Source organism: Trichoderma citrinoviride (genome assembly GCF_003025115.1).
Source record: "Trichoderma citrinoviride strain TUCIM 6016 unplaced genomic scaffold BBK36scaffold_3, whole genome shotgun sequence".
Taxonomy (NCBI): domain Eukaryota; kingdom Fungi; phylum Ascomycota; class Sordariomycetes; order Hypocreales; family Hypocreaceae; genus Trichoderma; species Trichoderma citrinoviride.
The window spans coordinates 179,851-204,531 of record NW_020194711.1 but is presented as its reverse complement, the minus strand read 5'-3'; the positions used below and the strand labels follow the sequence as shown (position 1 = coordinate 204,531).

The window sequence follows — 24,681 nt, the reverse complement described above, 5'->3', positions numbered from 1 at the left end:
CAAGGCTTGGGACTTCTTCCCCGTCAGGTCTTTGTCATCAGGGGGGATGACGGGAAATAGATTACTGGTTGTACAATGCTGGTTTTGAGTTCTCACTGCAGCATGGGGGCGACGTCGGTTCCTAATTGCGACTCCGAATAGCTGGGAAGAAGAGGCCCAGGAATCGACAAACTGGGCAGGCTGTTGGTGCGGTAAACCTCGGCTGCGAAAGCCCGGATCCTTCGCGCGAGGCCAAAGATTCTTATTGATCCTTGCCAATAGGGAAGCCTTCCGCTTTCAGCTGGTGATGTCTGCTAACAGATCGTTGTGACCAACTACGAACCAATGAGCAAGAAGGCTAATGAATGAGTTTGCACTCGTAGCGTGACTGAATCGAGAGGGTTGGCTCAAGACCGAGTTCTGCAAGTCGTAAGATGTCGCCACCACAAACGGGTGATGGGCAGACGGGAATCCCCTTTTTTCCCACCAGAACCTCGGGCCGTCAAGCCTTTTTTTCCCCTTCGCGTCCCTCTTCCCGTTGTACCAACTTCGAACATGAGAGCAAGGGTGTGAACATACATACTAATCGTATGGGAATGCGAGCCAAGTTTGCCGCCCAATAAGACACAGCTCATGGCCGCATTTGCGGAGCTGCTCGGACATTTCTTACGCCCTCGGACATGCCCATAAATGGCCACACGTTCTGGCTCTACTGTATGTATGCTCTAACAGCTCAGCGATGAGTCGGCGTATCGTATCGGCAAAAACTTGCACCGGCAAAACAACCTAAGGCCTCTTGAACCGCAGGTGGCGGGTCGCATATCAAGGGGGGTTACAAGGACGTTCCAAGCATTTCCTTGGGGGCTGATTAATTGTGCGATGAGGCGGAAGAACCCCCCTCGTTTGCTGCTTGCGACGTCCGAGGCTCTTGGCAGGCTTCCATTACTGTATGTAGAAGCGATAGAAGCTGTTCTTCCTCAGCCTGCTGCAAGGGCTCTTGTCGGTGGCGATCGGGATTAATACCTTGTATCGTCGCGGCCGACGGGAATATGTACATGCTCGAGTCAGCTCCGCGGCCTGCAGTTTCGAGGCGATTCGGGGTCCGCTCTAGAAGCCGTATTTTTAGATGTAACATCGAAAATCAACATCTGCAGGAGTAGGGGATGGCCGAAGATGAGTGTCGTAGAAATCTGGGCCTGGCTATGCGATCAACGGGGACAGACCTCACTGCAACCGTCCAAGTCGCCGGAGGATGTTGGAAATGACATTGTAGGTTTTGGAGAATGCTTCGAGGACGTCCTTTAGAAGTAGGAGTGACAGTCTCCATGGCTGCTGCATAGGTGTTTTTCTCAGCGCAGAGTTCGCCGTTCGTTCCAACTGTCTACCTGTTCCCTTGAGCATCACGACCAGTGATAGAATGACCCTATGTACATCTGTATATGGTAATTGACAGTCAGAAGATGCTTGACCGTATCGTACATGCTGTCAAACACGGGTAGCTTCCGTCAGTATCCATCCGGTTACCTTCAACAAATGATTGATCATAAAATCTTTTGCCAACATCCACGTCGTTCTCAGACCGAGCCGTTGCTCCAAATCAGCTTCATTCGCTAACTCTTCCAACGTAATATACCTTAATATCATGACTTCTATGCCCTGTAGACCTGCGTTCCCTCAAACCAAGTCTCCTTCACGACGCCCCTGATCAACCTCTCCGCCTCGAGCTCGACATCGCAGATCACGAAATCCGCCTTGAGCCCCTTTCTCAAGCTCCCCGTCCACTCATCCGCGAAAACCGAGTACGCCGATCCATGCGTCGCCGCCACGACGCTCTGGCATACCGTGAGCGCAAACTCGGGATTGACCACAGTCTCCAGGCCAGGCTCGCGGTACGATCTTCTCGTCGTGGCCACGTACATGTTGGGGATGGGCAGATGGGGTGCTGTTGGTGCGTCTGAGCCAAGAGCCAGAGGAGCGCCTCCGTCCGCAAACTCGCGGTATGCAAAGGCTCTCTTGCAGCGATGGTCTCCGATCAGTCTTGGCCAGGCTCGCAGAATGGCGGGATCTGAGTGAACTGGCTGAATCGAGGCGGTGATTCCCAACTTGCCTAGGCGCGCCGCATCTTCTGCGTCGGAAACCTCAAGATGCTCAATCCTCGGACGACGCGAGCGGGCCGTATTCTTCTCCAAGACGTCAATCGCCATGCGTATCGTCCGGTTGCCAATGGCATGCAGCGCAACCTGGAGTCCTGCGGCATGAGCCTTAGACACGATGGGATTGAGAAAGTCTTCGGACCAGATCGGGTCAGGACTTGTCCCCGTTGAATACGGCTGCGTCAGCGAGGCGGTGCATGCATCAATGATGCCATCGCAAATGACTTTAATACCGACGATGCGGCAGTCTGGAGTTGTGCGCGAGTTGTATTGTCCTGCGAGCTCAATTGCACGATCAAGCTGCGGAATCACATCCTTCAGGGAGTCACTCGGCTTCATGAGCCAGTACGCAGCAATTCGCATGCCCCCTAGTCCTTCTTCGTTCCGCAGAGCAATCAGAGGCTCCCATATGGTCTCGTCCATGGCCATGTCGACCATTCCCGTGTAGCCAGCGGCGTTGAACGCCTTGATCGCAGCCTTGATAGCCTCCTTGCGCTCCTTGATGGACGCCACCTTTGCCGTAAAGGGCCAGATGTACTCGAAAACAGCGCTCTCGTTGAAGACGCCGTTGAGTTTGCCGTCTTTGCCGCGCTGGAAAGTTCCTCCCGCAGGATCTGGGGCATCGGCCGCAATATTCATGACACGACGAACCTCATCCAGGCCTGCTGTGTTGCACCATGTCGAGTGCAAGTCTTTGGTATCAACAAAGATCGGCCTCTCATCCAGGTCATCCAGTAGAGTGGAATCGACGCCCTCGGGCGTCATGCTATGCATCCAGCCCCGGCAGAAGATACGGGGTACATCTGGATGAGCCACCGCATATTGTTTGATCTCTGCTCGAATGTCCTCCAAGTTCTTGCATGCCTCCAAGCCAACCTTGGTAAGCGACTGTCCAAGCAGCAGAATGTGCAAGTGGCCGTCGATGAATCCCGGGAGAACAGTGTGATTGCCTAGGTCTTTGAGCGTAGCGCCGGCGGCTTTGGCAGCTTCCACCTCCAGGTTTGCCTCAGGACCAACGTATTGGATGATGCCGTCCCTTATGATCATGCATTCTGCAAAGGAGGGGCCGACGTCCGGCGCATTGGAGTCCGGGGACTGGTAGACCTTGCCGTTGACCAGCACGCTGAAGCCTCGAGCGCCGTGTAACTCACCCATCTGTCTGACTACTTCCCAATCACGATGAGGAATTTGGTATAAGAAGAAAAAAGAAAGTAAAAAAGAGTGAATATCTGCGTCTGCTTCAGCTGAACATGAAATGTCACGCAACTGTAAACCGGAGGACGTGGGGAAGTGGATTAGAGCCGAAGCCGGATCTGATAACGGCGATCCGATCCGCCGTTTAAAGCCGAGAAGCGACTGAGCATTTATAGGCTATAATGGAGCGGTTATGAAGGGATTGCTCTCAATAGCAACTATTCGATGCGAAATCGAGTGTTCTGACGACTGTTGATTTCTCTCATGCAATCTCACTGGGAAATGGTCATCAAGCCGGAAGCCACGGAGTCATCCGAGATCAATCTGACAAGTCTGAGTAACGACTCGCTCGACTCTGATAGCTACGTAGATAACGAAATACCCTACGGCAACCCACATCGGATTCCAACGTCATGCTTGAAGGCTCGTGTATACTTGCCATCGTTATATCTCGTCTAATGCGGCACATTCGCCGGAATCTCAGGCCAAGGCGTTCGAGTAGCAGAAATGACATAGTCTCCCAGAATGCGAGTCCTGAAACCCGCCTCACAGTACTGGAAGTAATACTGCAGTAACCAGTGTCAGCAGCCACATGCCAAGTCTTCATAGAGAGATGGTTTACATACCACCCATTGTCGACGATAGGCTTCAATCGCCGTCTCCGTGGCGCTCGCGTTCTTGGCCACAAAGTCCTGCCGGATGCTCTCCCAGTTTGCATCAAAGTTCTCTCTCCAGCACTGCAGCGTGCGGATGTAATGAGGGCCGATGCTCTGAACAGTCTCCACCTCCAGGTGGCCTTGAGAGCCGTTGTGTATCGATGTCAAGAGCTGGTTGATGCTCGGGAGATATCCTCCGGGGAAGATGTAGCGATCTATAAAGTTCTCGACTGTTCCCCCGGTCGAATTGTACTGCAGATAACTGTCATCAGTACCATATTGAAGAAGGGGTTTTTGAGTCTTACAGGGTTGATTCTTGTGATGCCTTGGACTACCATCCTTCCTCCCTTTAGCACTAGATAATTGGAGATATGCTGAAAGTACTTGTTCATGTACTTGTCTCCCACATGTTCCAGCATCTCAATAGAGATGATCCTGTCATATCCACCTTTTGGAACGGGCGCCTTTCGATAATCGCACAGCAGAATAGTGATTCTATCCTGCAGGCCAGCCTCCTTATCCTCTCCTCAGCAAGCAACTTTTGTTCTTTCGAAAGCGTCAGTCCCGTCACTCGGCATCCCGTCTGCTGGACAGCCGTAATGGCCAGGTTCCCCCAGCCGCATCCGATATCCAGAACGTGGTGACTGGGTGAGATCTCTGCTTTGTCTAGAATATTCTGGATCTTGCGGCGTTGAGCAGACTCCAGCGATTCCCCTGGCTCGCCCGACCAGATGGCGGAGCTGTAGTTCATGTCGGGCGAGAGAAAGCCGGCAAAGTGGTTGTTGGAAGTATCGTAGTGGAACGACGCATTCTTGAGAGCATTTGTGGTGTCATTTGACGGAATGAGATAGTGAGCTGCTCGTGGTATCAGTGTGTAGAGAAAGTTGCCGCCAGAGGCCCCTATAACGTGCTGGTTCTTCACATAAAGCTGCAGAGACCAGAGTGAGTCTTCCAGGGTCAATGTAGACAATTGAACAGGGGGCTTACTGAAAACAGTCCGATGAGATTGTCGCAGTCTACATCCTGGACCATGTATGACTCCGACAGACCCTTCAGGGTATCAGCAGTTGCTTTTATCGTGGAGCGCGTTCGGTCTTCTTACCAAGTCAAAGGCCTGGCATAACCGAACAAAGACTTGCGGATTCTTGATGACGACGACGATCTCGGGCTCTGAGTTGGAGTCATCACTGCCAAAGGAGACGCTTTCATTCTTGCCGCTCTCGTACTCGGTCACGATTGTCAAACGCCCTTGTTCGATGCGCTTCAGGATCTGGAAGACCAGGTTGCGAGCAGTTGACTGAATCCACGTTTCTGTCATTTCAGGATTTTGCAATATAGATGGCTTGCTTTTGAAAGTCGAAGCCTTAGCAGAGGAGTCGGCCGTCTTAAATACATGAACTCATTTGATTCACATTTCCCCTCCATGCTCGTACATGTGTTACATTTGTAACCCAATTGCAGCCAATCACCCAGTTCTCGGCTGGCGGTAGCTTCTACAGTCCGAAGGATCCTCCAACACATTTCCACTTGGAGACGAAGTCGCGACATCTGCATACATACGCAGATACAGTTTGTCATCTAGCTCACGTCAGTGATGTCTTGATTGAGTGGCTATCTTCAAAGTCAATCACTGTGACGACGAGTATGATGAATTTTCAGATTATCTAGTGACATACAAATCCTCAGGCTATACGTTTCCTGTCGTTATCGTGCATCTCGTCCTGCAGCGAGCCAGCTTTCAGCACACTACAACTGCGATACCCAGCTCTACTTTTTCTTGGCCAGATATCGGAGCAATGGCAATTGAGGGATCAAATGCCCAGGGTAGCATTGGGTATAAGCGGGTGTATAGGTACCTATGCAAGGAGCCGAGATGTCGGTTCAGCTGCCATCAAGACCATTGTGCTAGCCATAGTAAGAAGCAATGCTTCTCTTTGCCATTTATCGGACAGGCTTGACCGTCGTAGTGCAATAATTCTTGATTTGGCCATTATACCGCATACTACAGGCAACGAGAAGTGCTTATTAGTGATAGGTTGAGTAGCTTGCAGACAGCACGCCCATGGATACGTAGCTGCTGGGGATCCATCAAGTGACGCGTGTAAGTTGAGAGAATACCGTTCCACGAGTATAAGTTGCCCGAAGGCTACACACATGCGGAAGGGGTATTTAAGAGCCTGATCCTATTCGTATGATGTAAAAATTTACCAAATCTAGCAGCGTCAACATAATAAATATGTGATGGTGATGATCAACTCAAGTGTGTCAACTAATATTACAGGGTGAGTATATACTTGTACTGTGACCAACTTCATCTTTCTACTGCACCCCATCGTCTCCCGGGCCGTGCCTTGAATGCCGTACAATGCTAAATTATCAATAAGACAAACATCTCACCACAAGCCGGCGCCATCCGCTGAATACTGTTCCTATCCGGCTCTCAGCCAACTCAGGGCCATTCAAAAACCGTCACGCCAAAACTCCTCAAGCCACCCGGACCGGCATCGGCTTACATGGGCTACAGCCGGCCTGCCCCCAAATTTCCCCAGCCATCGAATAAACAAATAATGCAGACGCAATTTCAGCTGAAAAAGGAAGAATAATGCATACACAAGCTCCGCCACATGAAGGGAGAACCCTGCACCCCAGAAGCTCGTGCCCTTTCCTGCAAGTCAGTGCCTCTGTTTGTTTGGTGAACCGAGGCTGAGGCTTCCCTTATCCGCATTTCCCATCCCAACGTGCCGGCCCCATCGATTTCGATACTGGGCGGAGCGAGCTTCAAAACCTGGAGCATTGGCGATAAGGTAGCCTTTCAATCAGCTGAATCTCTCGCCTGAACTTCTTTTTGTCACCCATCGAGAAGCATCGCCAGGCAAATCGACGGCATGCACCGGAGCGACAGCGACAACGAGCGCGTCGGCAAGGCAGCCTGCGACGCAATTGTCATCGTCGGGTGAGTGTTTCATGCCCCATCCCCCTTCATCAGGGCTCTCATCGTCACATCAAGGAATCGCTCACTCACTGTGGTTTTTCATCGTTCTGTAGCGCGGGCATCATCGGCTTGGACGTCGCTCTCGTGCTGGCTGAGAGGGGGCTGGGACCCTTCATCACTGTCATCGCGGAGCATCTGCCGGGAGATACATCTGCGACCTACACGTCGCCTTGGTTAGTGAATTGCTCAGCTTACTGCTGGATGAACCAACCGACTGACATGTCAAAGGGCTGGATGCAACTTCTCCGGCATCTCGGGCAACGATGCAAATGCGCTCAAGTGGGATCGCGCCGGCTACACGCATCTCACCAGGCTGGCCTCCGAGCATGGCGACGAGGCGTACATCCGTCGAACAGCCTCGATAGAGTACTGGGACGAGCACGTGCCCCATGACAAGATCAAGGCGATATCAGAGTATCTCGAGGATGTAAGTGGCCGTCATCTTCTTCACATCCATGCCATCACCGCCGCTCACAAGCCGCCAGTTCAAGGAGATCCCAAGCCACGAGCTGCCCGCCGGCGTCAAGTTCGGCATCTCCTTCACCACTCTCACCCTCAACGCGCCCAAGCACATCGAGTACCTCTTCCGCCGGCTGAAGGATCAGTACGGCGTGCACTTTGTCAGACACAGGTTCCCCACCATCCAGGCCGCGTACTCCAGTCCCACCACGAGGGTCGTCGTCAACTGCACCGGCATCGCGGCGAAGACGCTGCCTGGCGTTGAGGACGAAAAGTGCTATCCGACCCGCGGCCAGGTCGTCCTTGTCAAGGCCCCGCGTGTGAAGCGCAACGTGATGAGGCATGGGAAGGACTACGAGACGTATGTGATTCCGCGGCCGGGGACGGATGGGCATGTGATATTAGGGGGTTACATGCAAAAGGGCGTGAGGTGAGTCCGATTTCCGTTTGAACTCATACTGGCGTTTCTCGTTCACAACTGACTAACTGACGCAAACAGCGATGGAGCGACATACTCTTACGAGACAGAGTCCATCATCAACCGCTGTCTCAAGCTCTGCCCCGAGCTCGAGCCCTTCGACATCATCGCCTCCTTCGCAGGCCTCCGCCCGTCACGTGAAGGCGGTGCGCGGATTGAGCGCGAGGAGATTGTCATTGACGGCAAGAAAAAGGTCCTTGTGCACAACTACGGCGCCGGGGGCACGGGGTATCAAGCGGGATACGGCATGGCGATGGATGCGGTTGGCACTGTAGACGATGTGCTGCGGGATTTGGAGCGGGCCAGTCGACGGTCGAGGCTGTGATGTGTCTGTTTACGAGGTGGTCTTTGATTGTATTTTATTTGTTTGCTTAGGTATCATATGTAGAACAGGTTATAAGGGTTCATCTAATGTTTTGCTTTAACGAGATTGAGTGCCTGAGTGAAGGCTGTATGTATGGGATGAAAGGAGCAACCTAACAAAATCATCATATGCCAGCATATCCAGGCAGGCTGCCACTCTATCTAACGTCAAGTATCAAAATGTAATCAGCTTGTTTAGAACGTCTGCGTATGTTAAAAAACAAAGGATCCAATTTGTAAGTATAAGGCGCTCCTTGCCTTTCTATATTCGTAGCTCATAGCATCATCCCACGCAAGCCAACTTCTAAAGTCGCCCCGATCTCGGAAATAACTCGCCCTCTGTTTGCCTACCCTTTTCAGACCTTCCAAGCGGGGGAGCGATTCACTCTTAAGGGTCCTTTTGTCTATCTTCCCCGCGCTCGGCTTGCACAACCAAAACCCCTCTATGATGCTATTTTACGGGCGATTTGGTTTGCTGAGGTGCTGGAGCTGGCCGGGTTGCGAGCATTATTAGTCAGTTGATGGGAGGGCATAGATATCGCAAAGAATTGCCCCGTACGCCGAGCCGGGTTGACGAGGCTGATGCATTGCATGTTTGTTCACTCTGTAATCTCTCTCTCTCTCTGTTTTGTGTCTGTCTTTCATTCGTCAAACCTGGCTTCAACCTCCTACCTTCATAAGATATACGTACACTCATTGAGGCCTTCTCTTGACGATTTGCCCCCCCGTAGAAGTCTAGGAAAGCACATCCTCGATTATCCATCACCAAATGCCTCTCTCAAGCTCCTCCCTCTTCGAGGATCCCACCTACGACATGTTCAAATTCCCCTCCCGCCGAAGTGTTGTCCACAGCACCGAGGGCATCGTCGCCTGCTCACAGCCTTTGGCAGCGAAATGCGGTCTCGAGGTGCTGCGCGCGGGTGGAAACGCCGCTGTAAGCTGATATGAGAATCCAAATACAACACTCAATTCCCTTATACAAAAGACCACTTTGACTGACATCCTTACTCACACAGGATGCTGCCGTTGCGGTTGGTGCGTTATGATAAAGTCTCCTAAAGAACCTTGAACTTACAAAACTCACATGTAACTCGCAGCCGCCGGCCTCAACATGACGGAGCCCTGCTCAACAGGCATCGGCGGCGACATGTTCATCCTCTACTGGGACGCCGCCAAGCAGCAGGTCTTCGCCATGAACGGCTCCGGCCGCTCGGGCGCCCACTGCACCCTCGACCAGATCCGGTCCGACCTCGGCATCAAGGAGGGCGTCGTCGGGCAGATCCCCATGGCCAGCGTCCACGCCGTGACGGTCCCCGGGGCGCCGGCCGGGTGGGTGGACACGGTGGAGAGGTTTGGCAGCGGCAAGCTGAGCCTGAGCGAGGTTCTGAAGCCGGCGATTCAGCTGGGAGAAAAAGGGTTTCCTGTGTCTGAAGTGACTGGCTACTACGTACGTTACTCTCCAACTAGCCATCTCGAGTCATGTTCATATATCTGACTGAAAGAACAAACAAAAGTGGTCAAGCGCAGAGCATCTCATCCGAAAGGCCTCGCCCAACTACGCAGAGATGCTCAAAGTCGACCCCGGCCAGCCCGACGGCGTCAGAGCCCCCCGTCCCGGCGAAATCATGAAGAACCCGACCCTCGCCAGGACCTTCCGCACCCTCGCCGAGCAAGGCAAACCCGGCTTCTACACGGGCCGGATCGCCGAGGAGCTTGTCAAAGTCGTCCAAGACCTCGGCGGCCACTTGACCCTCGAGGACCTGCAGCACCACCTCGAACAGGGCAGCGAACCCGTCGAGCCAATCTCGCTCAAGTTCCGCGGCCAGGGGCTCGCCAAGGAGAACCCCGACGAGGGCATCGAGCTGTGGGAGCACCCGCCCAACGGCCAGGGTATCATCGCGCTCATGGCGCTGGGCATCATCCAGGAGCTCGAGAAGCAGGGCGAGATCCCGACGTTCAAGCCCGAGGACTTCAACACCACGCCGTACTTGCACGCCATCATCGAGGCCCTCCGCCTGTCCTTTGCCGATGGCAGCTGGTACATCGCCGACCCCACCGTCACGCCCGTCCCCATCGAGGGCCTGCTGTCGGAAAAGTACCTCTTCCAGCGCGCCTCCCTCTTCAACCCATCCCGCGCCCTCGACCTCGTCGAGCACGGCGAGCCAAACTACCCCTCGCCCGCCCTCCAGAGCAGCGACACCGTCTACTTCACCGTCTCCGACTCCCACGGCAACGCGGCCTCCTTCATCAACTCCAACTACGGCGGCTTCGGCACCTGCATCATCCCCCGCGGCTGCGGCTTCACCCTGCAGAACAGGGGCGCCAACTTCTCCCTCGACGCAAACCACCCCAACAAGCTGGAGCCTCGCAAGCGGCCCTACCACACAATCATCCCCGCCATGGCCACCAACCTCAAGGACGGTTCGCTGCACTCCTCGTTCGGCGTCATGGGCGGCTTCATGCAACCTCAGGGCCACGTGCAGGTCCTCCTCGGCCAGATCGTCGGCAAGCTCAACCCCCAGCAGGCCCTCGACGCGCCTCGGATATGCGTCGGCGCGGGCTTCCCCGAGCACGGCAAGCCCGTGGACTGGACGGTCAGCGTGGAAGAGTCGATGGATCCCGAGGTGATTGAGGGCCTGAGGAAGCTGGGCCACAAGGTGGTGGTTGTCGGCGGAGGGCCGAAGCGAGGCCTCTTTGGACGAGGGCAGATTATCCGGTACACACTTGATCCGGTGGAAAAGACGCCCATCTGGTCGGCGGGCAGTGACATGAGAGCGGATGGAGCAGCATACCCGTTGTAGACAATGCAAAGAATGTAGACTAAATACAGCATCTCCTTTATGTCCTGACTAGAGTCGAAACATGCGATGTTCTTCTGTCATGCGTCATGATTATTCTCATACAGCGTGTATCGTACATTATTCTCACCCATCAATTGCCTCCTCCTCGAGATGAATTCTACTCCTTCTTCTCCCCCTCCTCCGAGTCGACCAAGACCTTGTTCTCCTCAAACAGCTTCTGCAAGTCTCCGTTCTGGTGCATCGAGACCAGGATGTCGCATCCGCCCACAAACTGCTTGTCGACGTAAAGCTGAGGTATCGTCGGCCAATCTGAGTACTCCTTGATACCCTCTCGAAGTTCGGGATCCTCCAGCACGTTGAAGGCGGCGAACTTGTCCGGGCTGACGCCCTGCATGCCGAGGATCTGAATCACGGCGCGCGAGAAGCCGCACTGGGGCGTCTCGGGCGTGCCCTTCATGAAGAGGACGACGGGCGCCGAGGCAATAGCCTTATCGATGGCGGAACGAGTTGTGTCGGACAGCAGTCGGAACTGGAAGGGCGTCAGAGGGGCGACGGGCGCGCGGAAGGCTGAGAGGAGCGGGCGAGCAGCTGGGCGGGCAGCTTGCCGCAGGAAGCTCTGTCATGGCGCATTCAGAGTTAGCAAGGCACTTCTTTTTTTCCTTCAGGAGACCTGACGAGAGGCCCAAGTTCGGATCGAGACGTACAGAAGCGACTGATCGTGCAAACATGGCTGTGAGTTGTGACTTGCGATTGTTGCAAGAGAAAAGGCAGCCGAGGAAAAAAAGTTGAGCCGACGATGACTTGATAGCCCGAATCGGTGGAGGGGTGATGCAATTGAAGCCGCTGACCAATCACACAAATCGGTTCACCAACCAGCAGTGGTGACAAATCTCATCCGAGACTCGGTTTCTTGCCACAAGGTGAAGCGCAACGGGAAGTAGGCTATTCGTATCAAATCCATAATATCCCTTGAATATCCGTTATTGCTGTTTTTAAGGCATCTTCCTCCCTGCTCTGAGCTGCTTACCATTTGCGCTCCGTATCCTTCTCTTCACCCTCTTGTAGACCCCAGTATGAAGCATCTCAGCCATCTATCCTCCGACCATCCGGCGCAAGACGTCTCACAAGCCCGAAGCGATGGAAAGCTGCATCTCTTGCTGGCTGCATCCGGATCCGTAGCGACCATCAAGATCCCCAACATCATCCAGGGTCTCTCACGACATCCTAACCTGTCCATCCGACTCGTGCTCACCAGCTCCGCCGCCCATTTCCTGCAAAGCCAGGCAGCTGAGCAGCCAAGTCTCGAGGACATTCGCAGCTATCCAAACGTGGACGCCATATACACGGATGAGTCTGAATGGGTCCAGCCATGGACTCGCGGAGCTCCAATCCTGCATATTGAGCTCAGAAAATGCAAGTGAAATGTTGTGTCCTCGCCCTCGGAAGACAGAGTTGCTAACCTTGCGAGAACAGGGGCTGATCTATTAGGTATCTGATACTTCCCTGCTGACCAGCTTCAAGATCTATATGTGATTTCTAACAGCAACATCAGTTGTTGCACCGCTCAGTGCAAACACCCTCGCCAAGATGGTCCACGGCATGACCGACTCTCTCCTATCATCCATCATCCTCGCCTGGGACTTCGACGGTGCCGTGGACGGCAAGAAGAAGAAGATCCTCGTCGCCACGGCCATGAACACAGCCATGTTCCGCAATCCCATCACGCAGCGCAACCTCCAGCTCCTCAACGAAGTCATGGGCGGCGCAGACGGATGGGTCGAAGAGCTGCAGCCAATATCCAAGGGGCTTGCCTGCGGCGATGTTGGCCAGGGCGCAATGGCAACATGGCAGACAATTGTGGCCGCGATTGAGGAGAAGCTGGGATTGCCAGCAGAGGAGATCCAAGATGCAGAATGAAGCTTTTTGTGAGGCAATCTGCAAGATTGAAGCCGTTCAGATACTGCCGCCTTGTACCGAGTATCGCTCGAAGCAGCAGGTGGTCAACGCAATACCGCCTGCCCGAGGTCCTCACCGAGTAGCACTCGCTCCTTCCGTCTTCCACATCACCAACCATCGTTCCCTTTTCTTTGCCGCCTCTGTTGCTTCATCCTCTCAATCCACCTCTCGTGTCTGTCTGTCCATCATTATCATCACTCTTTATCCAGCTTCTTACCACCCCTCCCGCAACTGTATTACCATGGCGCATTCGAACCAGTCCTCCCTTATGAACCGTCTCTTTCCCCAAGAAGATTGTCCACCCGGTCACTCGTCCTCCGGCGACGGCCTCTCTTCATCAACTCTGCTTGGGCGCATGAGCAGTCCAGGCATATTTTCTGCGTCCAAGGCCCCATTTCTGTCATCATCATCTCGAGAGGAGCAGCTCCGGCCCAACGATCTGTACCGCGCATGCTTTGCCACTTTCAGCAATGATGTGAACAAAAGAAAAGCCCAGGAGCAAAAGGCAGCGGAAGTAGATTTGCTTGAACAACTCAAAGGTTTGTGTCAGGCTCAAGCTGTGTTTCCCCCAGGATGATAGACTAAACATGGCCATTCGCAGAGGCGTTTGCTCAAGAAGGCGTCGAATTGTACACCTCGGCAGTCGAAAAGTTGGCCGAAGCTAAGCAAGAAATGGCCTCAGAAGTCTCTGACTTTGCCGATCTTGCGTCCTCAATGACGACCGACTTGGACGAGCTCTTCTACAATTTGTCGTATCCGCTCTCGACAACTCTTTGCCATTCCAAGAACTTCCCCCAGGCCACAATCGAGTCTCACCTTGCAAAGGTCAAAGAGGAGCTGAAACAGGCAGAGATCGAATTGGATAATCTTCATCACGAATGGATCGACATTACTCAGTCTCAGGAGGATTTACGCCAGGAACTCCTGAGTATGGAGAGAGGCCCCGTTGCGGATGTTGACACAGCGAAGAGTGACGAGCACTACTCAAGGATGGCATCTCTTCAGCAAGACGTTGAACGCATTGTCGCCGAAAGCAACCAGGCCATTGACGAGATCGAAGAGGTAATGAGATTTTGGAACTCAAGAAGGATACCCGGTTACTAATTCGAGTGGCAGAATTACAAAGAAGAAGCCCACGCTCAATCAATGAGGATACTGCAAGCCATGTTGGTAGACTGATCCCATCTGGGAACTGCCGGCAAGTGAAGAGGAATCTTTGTCTATTTGTCGCCTATTCTGTCATGAACTACTACCAAGTACATACGCTCATGTATCTATTTTCCCCAGTCAGCAGCACCCAGTCTTCAAGATTACTGCCATTTCGCGACATGCTCCCATTCGCCATTGAACGCCCTTTCATCCTTTATGTGAATCATACAGTCCTCGACTTTTCCCATGCAATCAAAACCCGAAGCAAATCATCATCGTCAACATCGTTGCTGTCGCTCGTTCGTAACTCCCCCTTTTCGGCTTTACTCCCGCTCAGGGATGACAACGCCCCAGGGGTGGTCGACGTTGCCGTACATGATGTCACCGATCCATTTCTTGATCTTGGAGGTGATGACATTGGGCGTGCCCTCAGGGCCCATGGGGATGTTGATGTCCTTGCCGCGGTGGTGGATGGCCGAGACGGGGCAGACAAAGTACTGGAAGAACATGGTCAGCTCAACAGTTCATTCAATGCGACTTGTTTAGAAAGGGCACTTACGGCAGTTCCAGCGGCAAAAGCCTCGACCAGTCGTCCCTCGGCATCGGCCTCAATGACCTCGTCAATGGTGTACTTGCGCTCCGTCACCTCCAACTCGTCGCCCAGGCGCGAACGGGCCAGCTCCAGGATGCTCCGGCGCGTGACGCCGTCCAGGATCAGCTTGTCGTCCAGGGGAGCAGTGATGAGCTCCGTCTTGCCGTCCCTGCGCTTCCAGACGACGAAGAAGTTGCTGGCACCGGCCTCGGTGCACTCGCCGTCCTTGCCGTACAGCCACAGGATCTGGTGGTAGCCGCGGGCCCGGGCCTCGGAGGTGGCGGCCAGCGAAGGGCCGTAGTTGGCACCGACCTTGGCGTAGCCGAAGCCGCCGACCCAGGCGCGCACCATGTCCTCGGGGGACGTGTGCAGGCGCATGCCGCCGGGGGGGCTGTCGAGGCGGGGCATGTAGGTGACGATGATGTACAGCAGGGCCTCGCGGGGCGCCTGGACGCCGAGCTGGGACTGGGTGCCGATGAGGGTCGGGCGGATGTACAGGTAGCGGCCGGGCTCGTCCTTGGGCAGCCAGCGGGGGCCGTCGACGGCCAACAGGGCGATGATGAGCTTCTCCAGCTCGGCGGGCTCAAAGAGGGGCAGGGAGATGCGGCCGGCGGACATGTGCATGCGGGCGCAGTTGCAGTCCGGGCGGAAGACGCGCAGCTTGCCGTCGTAGCCGCGGTAGGCCTTGAGGCCCTCGAAGCACTCGGTGGCGTAGTGCAGGACCGAGGCCGTGGGCATGAGGCTCAGGGGACCGTAGGGCTTGATCTCGGGGGCGCCCCATCCCTCGGAGGCGGTCCAGGTAGCGGTCAGCATGTGGTCGGTGCAGATGGTGTGGTCACTGGCATTGGCGACCTCCTCGCCGGGGACGGGACGAGGGTCCTTGGTGAGGTTGTAGATGAGCTTGGAGGCGTCGAGGGGGGCGGGCGTGGTGCCATTGCTGGGCTTGGTGGGCTGGTTGGCCTCCTTGACCTGGATGTTGGCCGCGGTGAGGTCGACGTCCTGGGTTGGGATAGCGGAGGGAGCCATTGTGTCGAGTTGGTGGATGGTTGAGGAGGAAGATGAAGAGTGAGAGAAGAGATGAATGTTTGTTGAGGAGTGAAGGGAAGTAAACAGAAGGAAGAGGGAGACCCGAGAATTTGAAGGAGCCCGCGGCAAGATAAGGTCCGATGGCGGGTCAATCTCGATGGAGAATGACTCAAAGCGTGCCAGGAGAAAAAAAATTGATCAGCCGCGGCTTGTGTATATCGTATGGAAACTATTTGACGCCAGATAACAAGAGGGAGGCTTTAAGAAAGAAAATGCTAGCAGCTGGTCCCACGCTTTCTTGGCTTGGCCCTTGTTTGGGTTGGAGTTCCAAGGATTTGGTTCGGCAAAGATTTAGTTTGAGGGTGACAATCCTCCGAGTGTCAAGGTATGAAGATTGTCCAATTCTTCTTCTTTTCTTCCCTTTCTTGATAAGACTTGATAGGCCAAAATAGTGACTTATGATGGAAAGGTGAAGAGAACAAAATAGTGGTTCCAAATCCTCAAACTGACTCAAGACAAAGGTGTCTGTTCTCGCCAAGGAGGCAAAAAGTCGCCTTTTTACACCAAGAGAAAAAGGTTCTTATCCCGTCCGTTCGTCGGGGGACCACAAAAAAAGTGCCTAGCGCCAGTGTGTACCTTGAGGCTGGACAGCGGCTACTCAAGGAGTCAATCGGCACGCGGCGTAGTGTGGGGTCACTCTCGGGTCGCTTCCATGTACTACCACCTGTACTCCGTGGACGCTAGGAAAAGGTGACGGCGAGAGCTGGGGATGGGCGTTGGTTCGGCTTGGAGAGGCTCTGGGGGGAGTTGGGCACTTTATCATCGGTATATTGCTGTGCTACGATATTACTACTACTACTACTAAGGTTGAAGGGCTACTCTTTGTATGCGTGATTCAGAGTGAGAGAGAACTGTCAGCTCTCGGGGCCAAAAGCCGATGCGGAATCAAGACGTCACTGAAAAGGGAACAGACACTACCATCGAAACCAAGTACGTTATGATATGCCTGAAGAGGGCGAGAAGAAAAAAGAGAAGGGCGAGCATGGATTTGGTTGGCTCTAGGCGAGGGAAGGGTGGTGCAGGTGACCAGTTTTTCCTTTTGGGCGGCTTTGTTCTTGTTGTTTCGGTTGACGGACTGGATAGGAAGTGCGGTGATGGAAATATTACTATCCCGTGTCTGCCCGCACCGCCCATGTGCCGAGCCCCCGGCGGCAGCCTCCCGTCTGTTTTGGGTTAATACTCGATTTCTTCGAATTGACTCAATGAATTTCTCAGTGATTACGCTGTTGGTGAGTGTTGGCATTGATATGGAGTTCGTCTTTAATTGGAAACAGCCTCAATTGATCCAACTGCTCTACGAATTCCTCTTCCAGACAACAATAAGGCACATAAAACCCGGAGATCCAAGGCGCCGCCACCGACACCGAAACTGGCCCTGGTCTCTTTCTCGAACCCCACGTGCCGGCGCGCGGAAATCCTCCGCCCCGCTTTCGCGGCACAGCAGACTGAATCCCCCTTCGTCATCTGGCATTGACATGCCGCTATGCCGACACAGACAAGGTCGTACCATTTGATAAGATAAAGTGCCTCGATATTTGTAGAAGGGATGCCAATTGTGATTCCATTGAGGGATGGAGATATGCAATGTCCGGATTGGACATGTTTCCGATCGTTTGACATGGTGCGGGGGGATGGAAGGGCGCGCCGTGGTGATCAACGGATGCAGTCTTGACATTGAGATGGAATGGAGGGAACAGGTTGGCTTGACATTTCCAGATTCAGACAAGGTTGCATCCCTATCTGGCATCTCGAACAACCTGTGAGATGAGATAGAATACTTCAAGGAGACAAAGGCAGACAATCAATCTTGATCTATTAACCAACACACACACACACATACACACAACTTGCAAGGAACATTCCAGCATCCCTCCCCAAAACAGCAAAAAGCAAAGCTTCACTAAGATTCCCTTGTTTATAGATAACCTTACGTATATATCACTGCACTCACTCACTCACTCCCTCCCTACCTTATCAGCTCCGATCCGGCGCATAAACCGCCATCCCACCCACTTCATCCCTTCCCCACATCTCGAAGAAGAAGAAAGAAAAAGAGAAGAAAAAAAAAACTGGTCTAAGCCGGATGCCCCCAGCTCTGGGAGCTTTCTTTACACCGTCGATAGCCGGCGCATTCAAAATGCTGTCATATTTCCTCCCTCTCTCCAAACTGAAACGAGCTTGTACTGTGTGATTGGGTAGGACAATTACATTCATTTATTTATCTTAGGTTAGCGGTATGAGATCATCGACGTTGTTCGCTTCGTTCAATGTACGACACGGCGTGTCATTGCTCACATGGGGCACGATACAGACGAGTACAGAGTAAGCAGGTGGTCAGAAGATGGCGGCGCAGAGCCAACTGCGTCTCAGCCCATCGACTACGATCAAGCGTCGTGTTACCTAATACGACCATCAAGGTGAGTGAATGATCAGCGCCAACGGTATTCTAATGTCTTATGGTATCCATCCCCATTATCTCTCCCTCTCCGTGGCCTGTTGAAGACTATAGGTACCCAAAACTCCATGACCCAAAACATACCCATCAATCGCTTCCGCCGTCCGAAATCGCAGCACGCTCAGCTTGACATGACTCCCCTCTCGGCCTCCTTCTTACGTTGCTCCTCCTCCAGCTGCTCCCGTGCCCTCGCCGCAGCCTCCACCTCGGCCTTGACCCCCTTAGCCCGCTGCCGCGCCTCGTACATGTCCCGGCTCTTCATGATGCGCTGCACAATCTCCCCCGCATTGACGTGCGAAAACGTGTGCTCGCCAATTTGCCGGTAGATACCCATCTCCTTGGGCGCCGTGTACGGATCGTATGTCAGGGGCATAAAGGCCGTCGGGCCGTGGTACACCGCGTCGGGAACGCCCCACGGCGAGTTTGTGAGGTAGTTCTTGGTCGGCGTGAACGGCGCTCCGAAAACAACGGCGTTGATGTACTTTTCGCGCATGATCAGCGTTGGCTGCGGTCGAGACTGGACATGGCAGACATACCTTGCATTGCAAAACGCAGAGCCCTCGCTCATAAATGTTCATGATGGGATAGTTAACCCCCTTCCACTCGTTAATCACCCTATCCTCGTGAACGCCGGCCACCACGTATGCCGGCCCGTAGTCCTTCCCGCCGTTTGCGCTCTTCCGCTTCTCGGTGGCCTCTGCAGAGAACCAGCCCGCCTCCCGCGCAAGCTTGTCCTCCTCTTCAAGTACCTTACACAGAAACGCAATATGGCCGCTGGAGAAGAGATCGAATCCGCCGTCCACGTAGATCACGCGCTGGCCGGGTTTGCGACCAGCTCCCTCCAGGAACTTCTCATATGATCCACGCTCGCCACTACTCGAATCGGGCGCGGAATGCCAGAACCAGACGTCAACGCCGGGCTTCTTCGCTGTTTCGTCCGTTGCGTACAGCTTGATCCGCTCAAGCATCGCCTCCGCCTGGGCTTTGCGCTCTTCCGCAGTGCCCACACCCTCCTCGCCGGCCAGCGTCTTCTTGAGCGACTTGATGAAATGCGTCCTAGTGCACAGCAGCATGCGGCCAACGAGATCCGTGGTGGAGATGCCGGGCGATCGCTTGACGACCTTGAAGCGGCCGGCTGCCTTGACGAAGCGGTAACAGTCGTTTCCGTCGCTGTCCGAGGTAATGTCGTCGCCGTGAACAACGTATCGGCACCCGTAGTGCGAAATATAGGGGAGTTGCGTCACGTAGGGAGCGTATGGGACCGACTTGGTAACCCAGCGACAGGCATCGGTAGCGGCGACTCTGTTGTTTTGCAATCTAGCAGTCAGACCCCATGCGCTTTTGCTTCCTTCGTATTAGAAAGTCTCAGCACAGAATGCACGACGTACCGCTCCTCGAGGTTCATGACCGTAGGGCCTTTGTTGGCAAGGATCTCTTCGTCCGAGTGGACACCGACGTACAGCTCGTCGCCCAGCTGTCTGGCCTGAACCATTGCGCCAGCGTGGCCTGACAGTCGCGCCCGAATTCGTTAGCAAATAGTTTCCCATGAGTCAATGTGAAGATGTATGAGGCTGGGCTGGAGTCTGACCATGGTGGAAAAAGTCCCAGCAGCCGTCGACCCAGATGCGACCGTCGAGAAGCTCCGGCGCAGGCTCGCCCTGAGGCTTCTCGAGGTCCGGGTTGGAGGCGCTCATCTTGCGACAGCTAAGCGGAAGCCGGCGAATCAGATCGATAATTGGGCGCAGAGATAACACAGAATCCGCAGATACTCGGTCAACTGTAGGCCAACCCGAGGCTTCGTCTGGCGTCGCTGCAGTGCTGCGAAGACAGAGCAGTCGTTTTTTGATGGAAGAAGCTTGAGAGCTCAATGCGTGTTGTTCAGGGGTTGTTGGGGCGATTGCGGGGAAATGAAGGTCCAGGTGTGACATTCATCGCTATCTTATCGCACATGCTAGCAGCTCTTTAGCGGCTACAGCGCCGTCACTCTGCTAAAGCCCCCCCAAACGACGGGCGCTAGCACGTGAAAGAGCTGTGCTGCTCGTTAACCTTAACTCTTAGGCGACCGATGGCTTGCTGACGATTTGGAGATCATGAGCCCTCAAGATACTCAAGCCTTTCGTCCTCATCATGAGCAGTATCATCACCAGTTCTACCCTTTGCAGTTAAACTGAGTGGGACAGCTCTCTTCATTGCTTCGTCTTTACGAAGAAATCAACAGCCGCTCCCGCCACGCCAACCATTGTCGTACCATCTCCGTCACCACCGCCACCTTTCAAGAGCTCGACTTGGTTCTTTTGCCACGCCTGCATGGCACCATCACCCAAACGGCAGTCAATCTCCCATAGCACCATCGCTATCGTCGTCTGCAAGATCCAGGAATCATTGGCAAGCCGGGAACCGCCTGCAGTGTCTGCCAAGGTGCACCTCCACGTGCGCATTCCGATGCCCTGAAGCCTCACGTCCCCGGACTGGCCCAGCCACGTTGTCCATCGATTGGAGCGGACATGGGCCTTCAAGCTGCTGGCCGTTCTCGTCTCGACACCGAGATGGCGCGCTAAAAGCGGCGCCTCGGCCCAAGTGCTGACAACAGCCCCAGAGTAGCAATGACAGGCTCCATTTGGCAGCCTCCAGCCCTGTCGACGGTGACATCCAGGCGTTCACCAGCCTGTTGTGACGTCGCATGCAGGAGAGAGCAGCTGGACAGTCTCATAACTTATAAGTTGCTGCATCGCCCCGGGATCCGAGATACGCTGCTCGTCAGGTCGCCTGTTCTTCGTCGCAGCCAACAAGCTTGAGCATCTGCCTCTTCATCTTCATCTGCCTCCTCGGCCATCGCCAAAATGAAGGTCTCTCTGCTATCCGCTGCCTTGGCGCTCGCCCCCGGCGCTGTGGCCTGGAAGCACGTCTCCGACTGCGACGACATCAAGTACACGTCGGTCCCGGGCTTCTTCCTCCAGGACGACCCCAGCACCGACACCGGAAGCTTCGACTATGTGCGTATTCCAAGCATCCCTGCCTCTTCCATTGGAGGCTCCGGCTCACCCTTTGCTTGACACAGGCCGCCTTCAACTTCGGTCTCATCAACAGGACTTACCCCACGGATGGCAAGTTTGATCCTCACCACAAGAAGACCCAGTGGGAGCGCTTCGCCAACTACGTCGAATCGCTCAACAACGAGTGCCGCAAGGAGGATAAGAGCACCTACAAGGTGCTCTTTATGGGCCGCCACGGCGAAGGATGGCACAACGCTGCCGAGACCTTTTACGGCACTCCCGCCTGGAACGTGAGTCTTGAGAGAGCTCTCTTCATCTTCTAAACAACTGCTGACTTACGCTCCCGTAGTGCTACTGGGCCGAGCAAGATGGCAACGGCACTGCCACCTGGGCCGACGCCGAGCTGACCCCCAATGGCCTGCAGCAGACCACCAAGTCCAATGCCTACTTCAAGTCGCGCTTTGAGAAGGAAGGCCTCCCCTTCTTTGAGTCGTACTACAGCTCGCCTCTCAAGCGCTGCCTCCAGACGGCCCAACTCACGTTTGCCAACCAGAAGCTGCCTCGCTCCCACCCCTTCAAGCCCATTATCAAGGAGCTTTTCCGCGAGAGCATCAGCATCCACACCTGCGACCGCCGCTCCACCAAGTCTCAGATCCACGCCTACGCTCCTAATTTCTCCTTCGAGGCGGGCTTCAGCGAGGAGGACCTGCTGTGGCGCGGCAAGGAGGACGAGGGCGAGACGTCTGCTCACCAGGTCGCCCGATCCAAGGAGGTGATTGACGATGTCTTTTCGCATGACGACAACACATGGATCAGCATCACCAGCCACTCTGGTGAGATTGGCGCCATCCTCACCGTGCTAAACCATCGCTCCTTCAGCCTGTCCACCGGCCAGATCATCCCCGTCCTGGTCAAGGCCGAGCTGGTCGAGACCACGGTCGAGCCCACCAGCACCTATGCCTCCTTCACCAGCGAGCCCACCTGCAAGTCTCCTCCCATTACCAGCATTTCCGGCCAGGGCTGCGTGTGCGCCACTGTCACCACGACCACCTTTACGACTGCCACCATTACCCCCGGATGCCAGGCTCATCGCGATCTATAAGGGGGGCGGACGCCAGGAGGAAAATGATTGCAATGCGTTGTACAAAGAATACTATTACCTGTACATAACACATATGAATAATAACGATGTGTGATACCCCTTTCACCGAGCTTTCCACATCAAGGTAAGCCATGGAACGACTTGGCACCCAGTCGGACGAGACAGACCCTACCTGACTCCTGTTCCATATTCTCTCTGTTCCTACTGTTGCCGTTCACCATTCACAGCAGTCAAGTCAGCATGGCGATTACACTACGGTATAGAACATATACTCGGACACGTCTTTTCAAGCACTCATATAAAGCCAACAGAATTCATAGCTCATCTGGCTGCAAGTATCCAGCAAATGTGTAGCATACAAAGCTGGGATCACATATAATCAGTCAGTCCTAAACCCCCTTCAATCTCCGCAGAGTCGAAGAACGCGCAGCCGTACATCCCAGCTCTCCACCGCCATTTTGACGTAAAATAGGACAAGCCCCCTTTAGCTGACGGTAATAGAAGCAGAGCCAGAGCTAAAGTAGCCCTCCACGGCGACAATCTGGTAATCCATGGTGCCCAGCGTCAGGCCGTGCGAGGCCCACGCGTTGAAGTGGTTAGCCGTGTTGACGGAGCCGCTGGAGCGGTGGGTGCGGCGGACGGACCAGTACTGGTAAAAGGTGGAGGTGCCCTCGATGGACGGCTGGTTGACGCGCTGCGTGCGGTAGATGTCGTAGACGCTGCCGTCCGACGTCACCTCGCCCAGCTTGGTGGCGCCGGTGGACGGGTTGTAGGTGCCAAAGTTCTCGACGATGTAGTACTCGATCAGGGGGTTGCGCGACCAGCCGTACACGGAGAGGTAGCTGTTGCCGTTGGGGTTGTAGGTGCCCGAGAAGTTGATGACCCTTGTTTTCAGAACAAAACCGTTAGATCACACACACACTCTCTCTCCATGATAATCACGCCCTTGGTTTTATATTCTGTCGTTGGATAGGGGGTTTGGTCAGAAGGTGGGGTTGTATATAGTCTTACTTGTTCTTGGTGCCGGGCTGCCATCCCTTGCCGCCGACAAAGTTGCCCGAGTTGGACCAGTTGACGGAGAACTGGCCGCCGGGGCCATTGGTGTACGTCACGCCGCCGTGGCCGTCGTTCCAGTACGAGTAGAAGTAGCCGTTGTTGAAGCCCGTGCCGGGACCAATCGTCTGGCGCTTTTCAACGTCCACGGACTCGACCTCAGCAGCGGGAGCGGCCAAGACTCCGGAGATGGCGGCGACGCCGGCGAGGAGGGAGGTGAAGGAAACCATGTTTTCTTTCCTAAACTGTCAACTGAGGGGCTCGTGTGTTTTTCTGGACTTTGCAAAGGGTTGTATGAGTGTAAGATGGTGGAGTGTTGTCAAGGTTCGTCTTCTCGAGTCTCAAGGGGGGCCGGCATGGCTTCTTTATAAGTCAGTTGACGGATAATTTGGCATCCACACGCTGTCTCTCGCCTCCGTACGGCCGAGCGGCTGGCCATTGTTTAATTTACCCAGTCCTAGAGGTTGTTCTCTTGTCTTCTTCATCATCATATTGCGCCTTGCAACACCATCGTGGCGTGGTGATGTTGCTGTCTCAGCAGTCTTGAGTCAGCTCACATGCGTGGACCCCTAATGCGCCGGTACATGCAGCCAGGAGCCGGCACATTCATCGTCCTGAATAACGGCTAATTTCGTCTTGGCATTCTCTATTTAGAAACATCAACTTACAGACATAAAAAGGAAAATGAAAATACTAACGAGGAATTGACAAAAAGCTCCGAGTGTACAACCCGGTTCGACGTTTCTCAGCAGCGTCTCATTGACACAGTCCTCTCAGTGGAGTCAAGACGAGGAGGTAAACCACAACAGGCAGTGTGACAAGTAATTGGGATTAGCCATGAGATGGATCACAGTATCCCGTGCTGAAATGGCGAATAGTCCAGCCATCTTTGCCGCGATGCAGAAGTCATGCCCAAAGCCAGAAGGGGGCCAGCCAGGTTACATCCATTAGCTGATGTCAAACGTGTCAATATAAACAAGTAGACTTGAACCGTATGCTTCCAATTAACCATAACACACACCATGCCATGGCCCCTGTCCCCAGCCGCATGCACCCCAAGGTTTGCCTACGACGGCATCCCGCAAGAGCCGCTCTCCATTGGTCTAGTGCCGATGAAGCAATCTGGGAGAAGACGGGACCCGAGAGAGTGATTTGCGGGGGTGGTGGGCGGCATGCCTGCAGCTTGTCCAGCGGCTAAATTGGATATAATCGGACTTGGG

At 54.4% G+C, this 24,681-nt stretch overlaps 11 protein-coding genes across 11 annotated transcripts; 5 read left to right on the top strand and 6 right to left on the bottom strand.

The window, feature by feature from the left end:
- Positions 1 to 1,628: 1,628 nt before the first annotated feature.
- On the bottom strand, positions 1,629 to 3,179 carry BBK36DRAFT_1111894 (amidohydrolase 3; the record flags this gene model as incomplete). Its single annotated transcript, XM_024889746.1, has 1 exon — positions 1,629 to 3,179. One exon carries the CDS (start codon positions 3,177 to 3,179, stop codon positions 1,629 to 1,631), a length of 1,551 nt encoding a protein of 516 aa, XP_024751783.1.
- Positions 3,180 to 3,771: 592 nt separating this feature from the next.
- Positions 3,772 to 5,303, bottom strand: BBK36DRAFT_1190874 (cyclopropane-fatty-acyl-phospholipid synthase; the record flags this gene model as incomplete). Its single annotated transcript, XM_024896695.1, has 6 exons — positions 3,772 to 3,892; positions 3,953 to 4,234; positions 4,288 to 4,477; positions 4,522 to 4,910; positions 4,970 to 5,032; positions 5,085 to 5,303. The coding sequence occupies 6 exons, from the start codon at positions 5,298 to 5,300 to the stop codon at positions 3,782 to 3,784; spliced, it is 1,251 nt and encodes a 416-aa protein (XP_024751782.1). The 3' UTR covers positions 3,772 to 3,781.
- A 1,564-nt stretch (positions 5,304 to 6,867) lies between these two features.
- On the top strand, positions 6,868 to 8,236 carry BBK36DRAFT_1156721 (FAD dependent oxidoreductase; the record flags this gene model as incomplete). Its single annotated transcript, XM_024893949.1, has 5 exons — positions 6,868 to 6,935; positions 7,028 to 7,147; positions 7,203 to 7,401; positions 7,460 to 7,863; positions 7,933 to 8,236. The coding sequence occupies 5 exons, from the start codon at positions 6,868 to 6,870 to the stop codon at positions 8,234 to 8,236; spliced, it is 1,095 nt and encodes a 364-aa protein (XP_024751781.1).
- An 807-nt stretch (positions 8,237 to 9,043) lies between these two features.
- Positions 9,044 to 11,075, top strand: BBK36DRAFT_1138579 (lincomycin-condensing protein; the record flags this gene model as incomplete). Its single annotated transcript, XM_024893247.1, has 4 exons — positions 9,044 to 9,208; positions 9,291 to 9,309; positions 9,372 to 9,721; positions 9,789 to 11,075. 4 exons carry the CDS (start codon positions 9,044 to 9,046, stop codon positions 11,073 to 11,075), a joined length of 1,821 nt encoding a protein of 606 aa, XP_024751780.1.
- Positions 11,076 to 11,232: 157 nt separating this feature from the next.
- On the bottom strand, positions 11,233 to 11,835 carry BBK36DRAFT_1190863 (glutaredoxin; the record flags this gene model as incomplete). Its single annotated transcript, XM_024896694.1, has 2 exons — positions 11,780 to 11,835; positions 11,233 to 11,691 (listed from the first exon to the last, which is right to left on the bottom strand). Exons 1-2 carry the CDS (start codon positions 11,801 to 11,803, stop codon positions 11,233 to 11,235), a joined length of 483 nt encoding a protein of 160 aa, XP_024751779.1. The 5' UTR covers positions 11,804 to 11,835.
- Positions 11,836 to 12,148: 313 nt separating this feature from the next.
- Positions 12,149 to 12,992, top strand: BBK36DRAFT_1190859 (flavo protein; the record flags this gene model as incomplete). The annotated part of the gene is made up of 3 exons (XM_024896693.1): positions 12,149 to 12,492; positions 12,544 to 12,563; positions 12,628 to 12,992. The coding sequence occupies 3 exons, from the start codon at positions 12,149 to 12,151 to the stop codon at positions 12,990 to 12,992; spliced, it is 729 nt and encodes a 242-aa protein (XP_024751778.1).
- Positions 12,993 to 13,658: 666 nt separating this feature from the next.
- BBK36DRAFT_1111946 (hypothetical protein) lies at positions 13,659 to 14,135 on the top strand (the record flags this gene model as incomplete). Its single annotated transcript, XM_024889756.1, has 1 exon — positions 13,659 to 14,135. A coding segment is annotated over one exon (477 nt), but the record flags the coding sequence as incomplete, so codon positions are not given.
- A 368-nt stretch (positions 14,136 to 14,503) lies between these two features.
- On the bottom strand, positions 14,504 to 15,805 carry BBK36DRAFT_1190852 (branched chain aminotransferase; the record flags this gene model as incomplete). Its single annotated transcript, XM_024896692.1, has 2 exons — positions 14,740 to 15,805; positions 14,504 to 14,677 (listed from the first exon to the last, which is right to left on the bottom strand). Exons 1-2 carry the CDS (start codon positions 15,796 to 15,798, stop codon positions 14,504 to 14,506), a joined length of 1,233 nt encoding a protein of 410 aa, XP_024751776.1. The 5' UTR covers positions 15,799 to 15,805.
- Positions 15,806 to 18,273: 2,468 nt separating this feature from the next.
- BBK36DRAFT_1134469 (hypothetical protein) lies at positions 18,274 to 20,014 on the bottom strand. The gene is made up of 5 exons (XM_024892321.1): positions 19,902 to 20,014; positions 19,702 to 19,819; positions 18,850 to 19,615; positions 18,340 to 18,794; positions 18,274 to 18,290 (listed from the first exon to the last, which is right to left on the bottom strand). The coding sequence occupies exons 1-4, from the start codon at positions 20,005 to 20,007 to the stop codon at positions 18,435 to 18,437; spliced, it is 1,350 nt and encodes a 449-aa protein (XP_024751775.1). The 5' UTR covers positions 20,008 to 20,014; the 3' UTR covers positions 18,274 to 18,290; positions 18,340 to 18,434.
- A 1,139-nt stretch (positions 20,015 to 21,153) lies between these two features.
- BBK36DRAFT_1166366 (phosphoglycerate mutase-like protein) lies at positions 21,154 to 22,408 on the top strand (the record flags this gene model as incomplete). The annotated part of the gene is made up of 3 exons (XM_024894906.1): positions 21,154 to 21,306; positions 21,372 to 21,596; positions 21,656 to 22,408. 3 exons carry the CDS (start codon positions 21,154 to 21,156, stop codon positions 22,406 to 22,408), a joined length of 1,131 nt encoding a protein of 376 aa, XP_024751774.1.
- Positions 22,409 to 22,888: 480 nt separating this feature from the next.
- BBK36DRAFT_1134467 (glycoside hydrolase family 11 protein) lies at positions 22,889 to 23,916 on the bottom strand. The gene is made up of 3 exons (XM_024892320.1): positions 23,777 to 23,916; positions 23,420 to 23,699; positions 22,889 to 23,292 (listed from the first exon to the last, which is right to left on the bottom strand). The coding sequence occupies exons 2-3, from the start codon at positions 23,689 to 23,691 to the stop codon at positions 22,893 to 22,895; spliced, it is 672 nt and encodes a 223-aa protein (XP_024751773.1). The 5' UTR covers positions 23,692 to 23,699; positions 23,777 to 23,916; the 3' UTR covers positions 22,889 to 22,892.
- Positions 23,917 to 24,681: the final 765 nt, after the last annotated feature.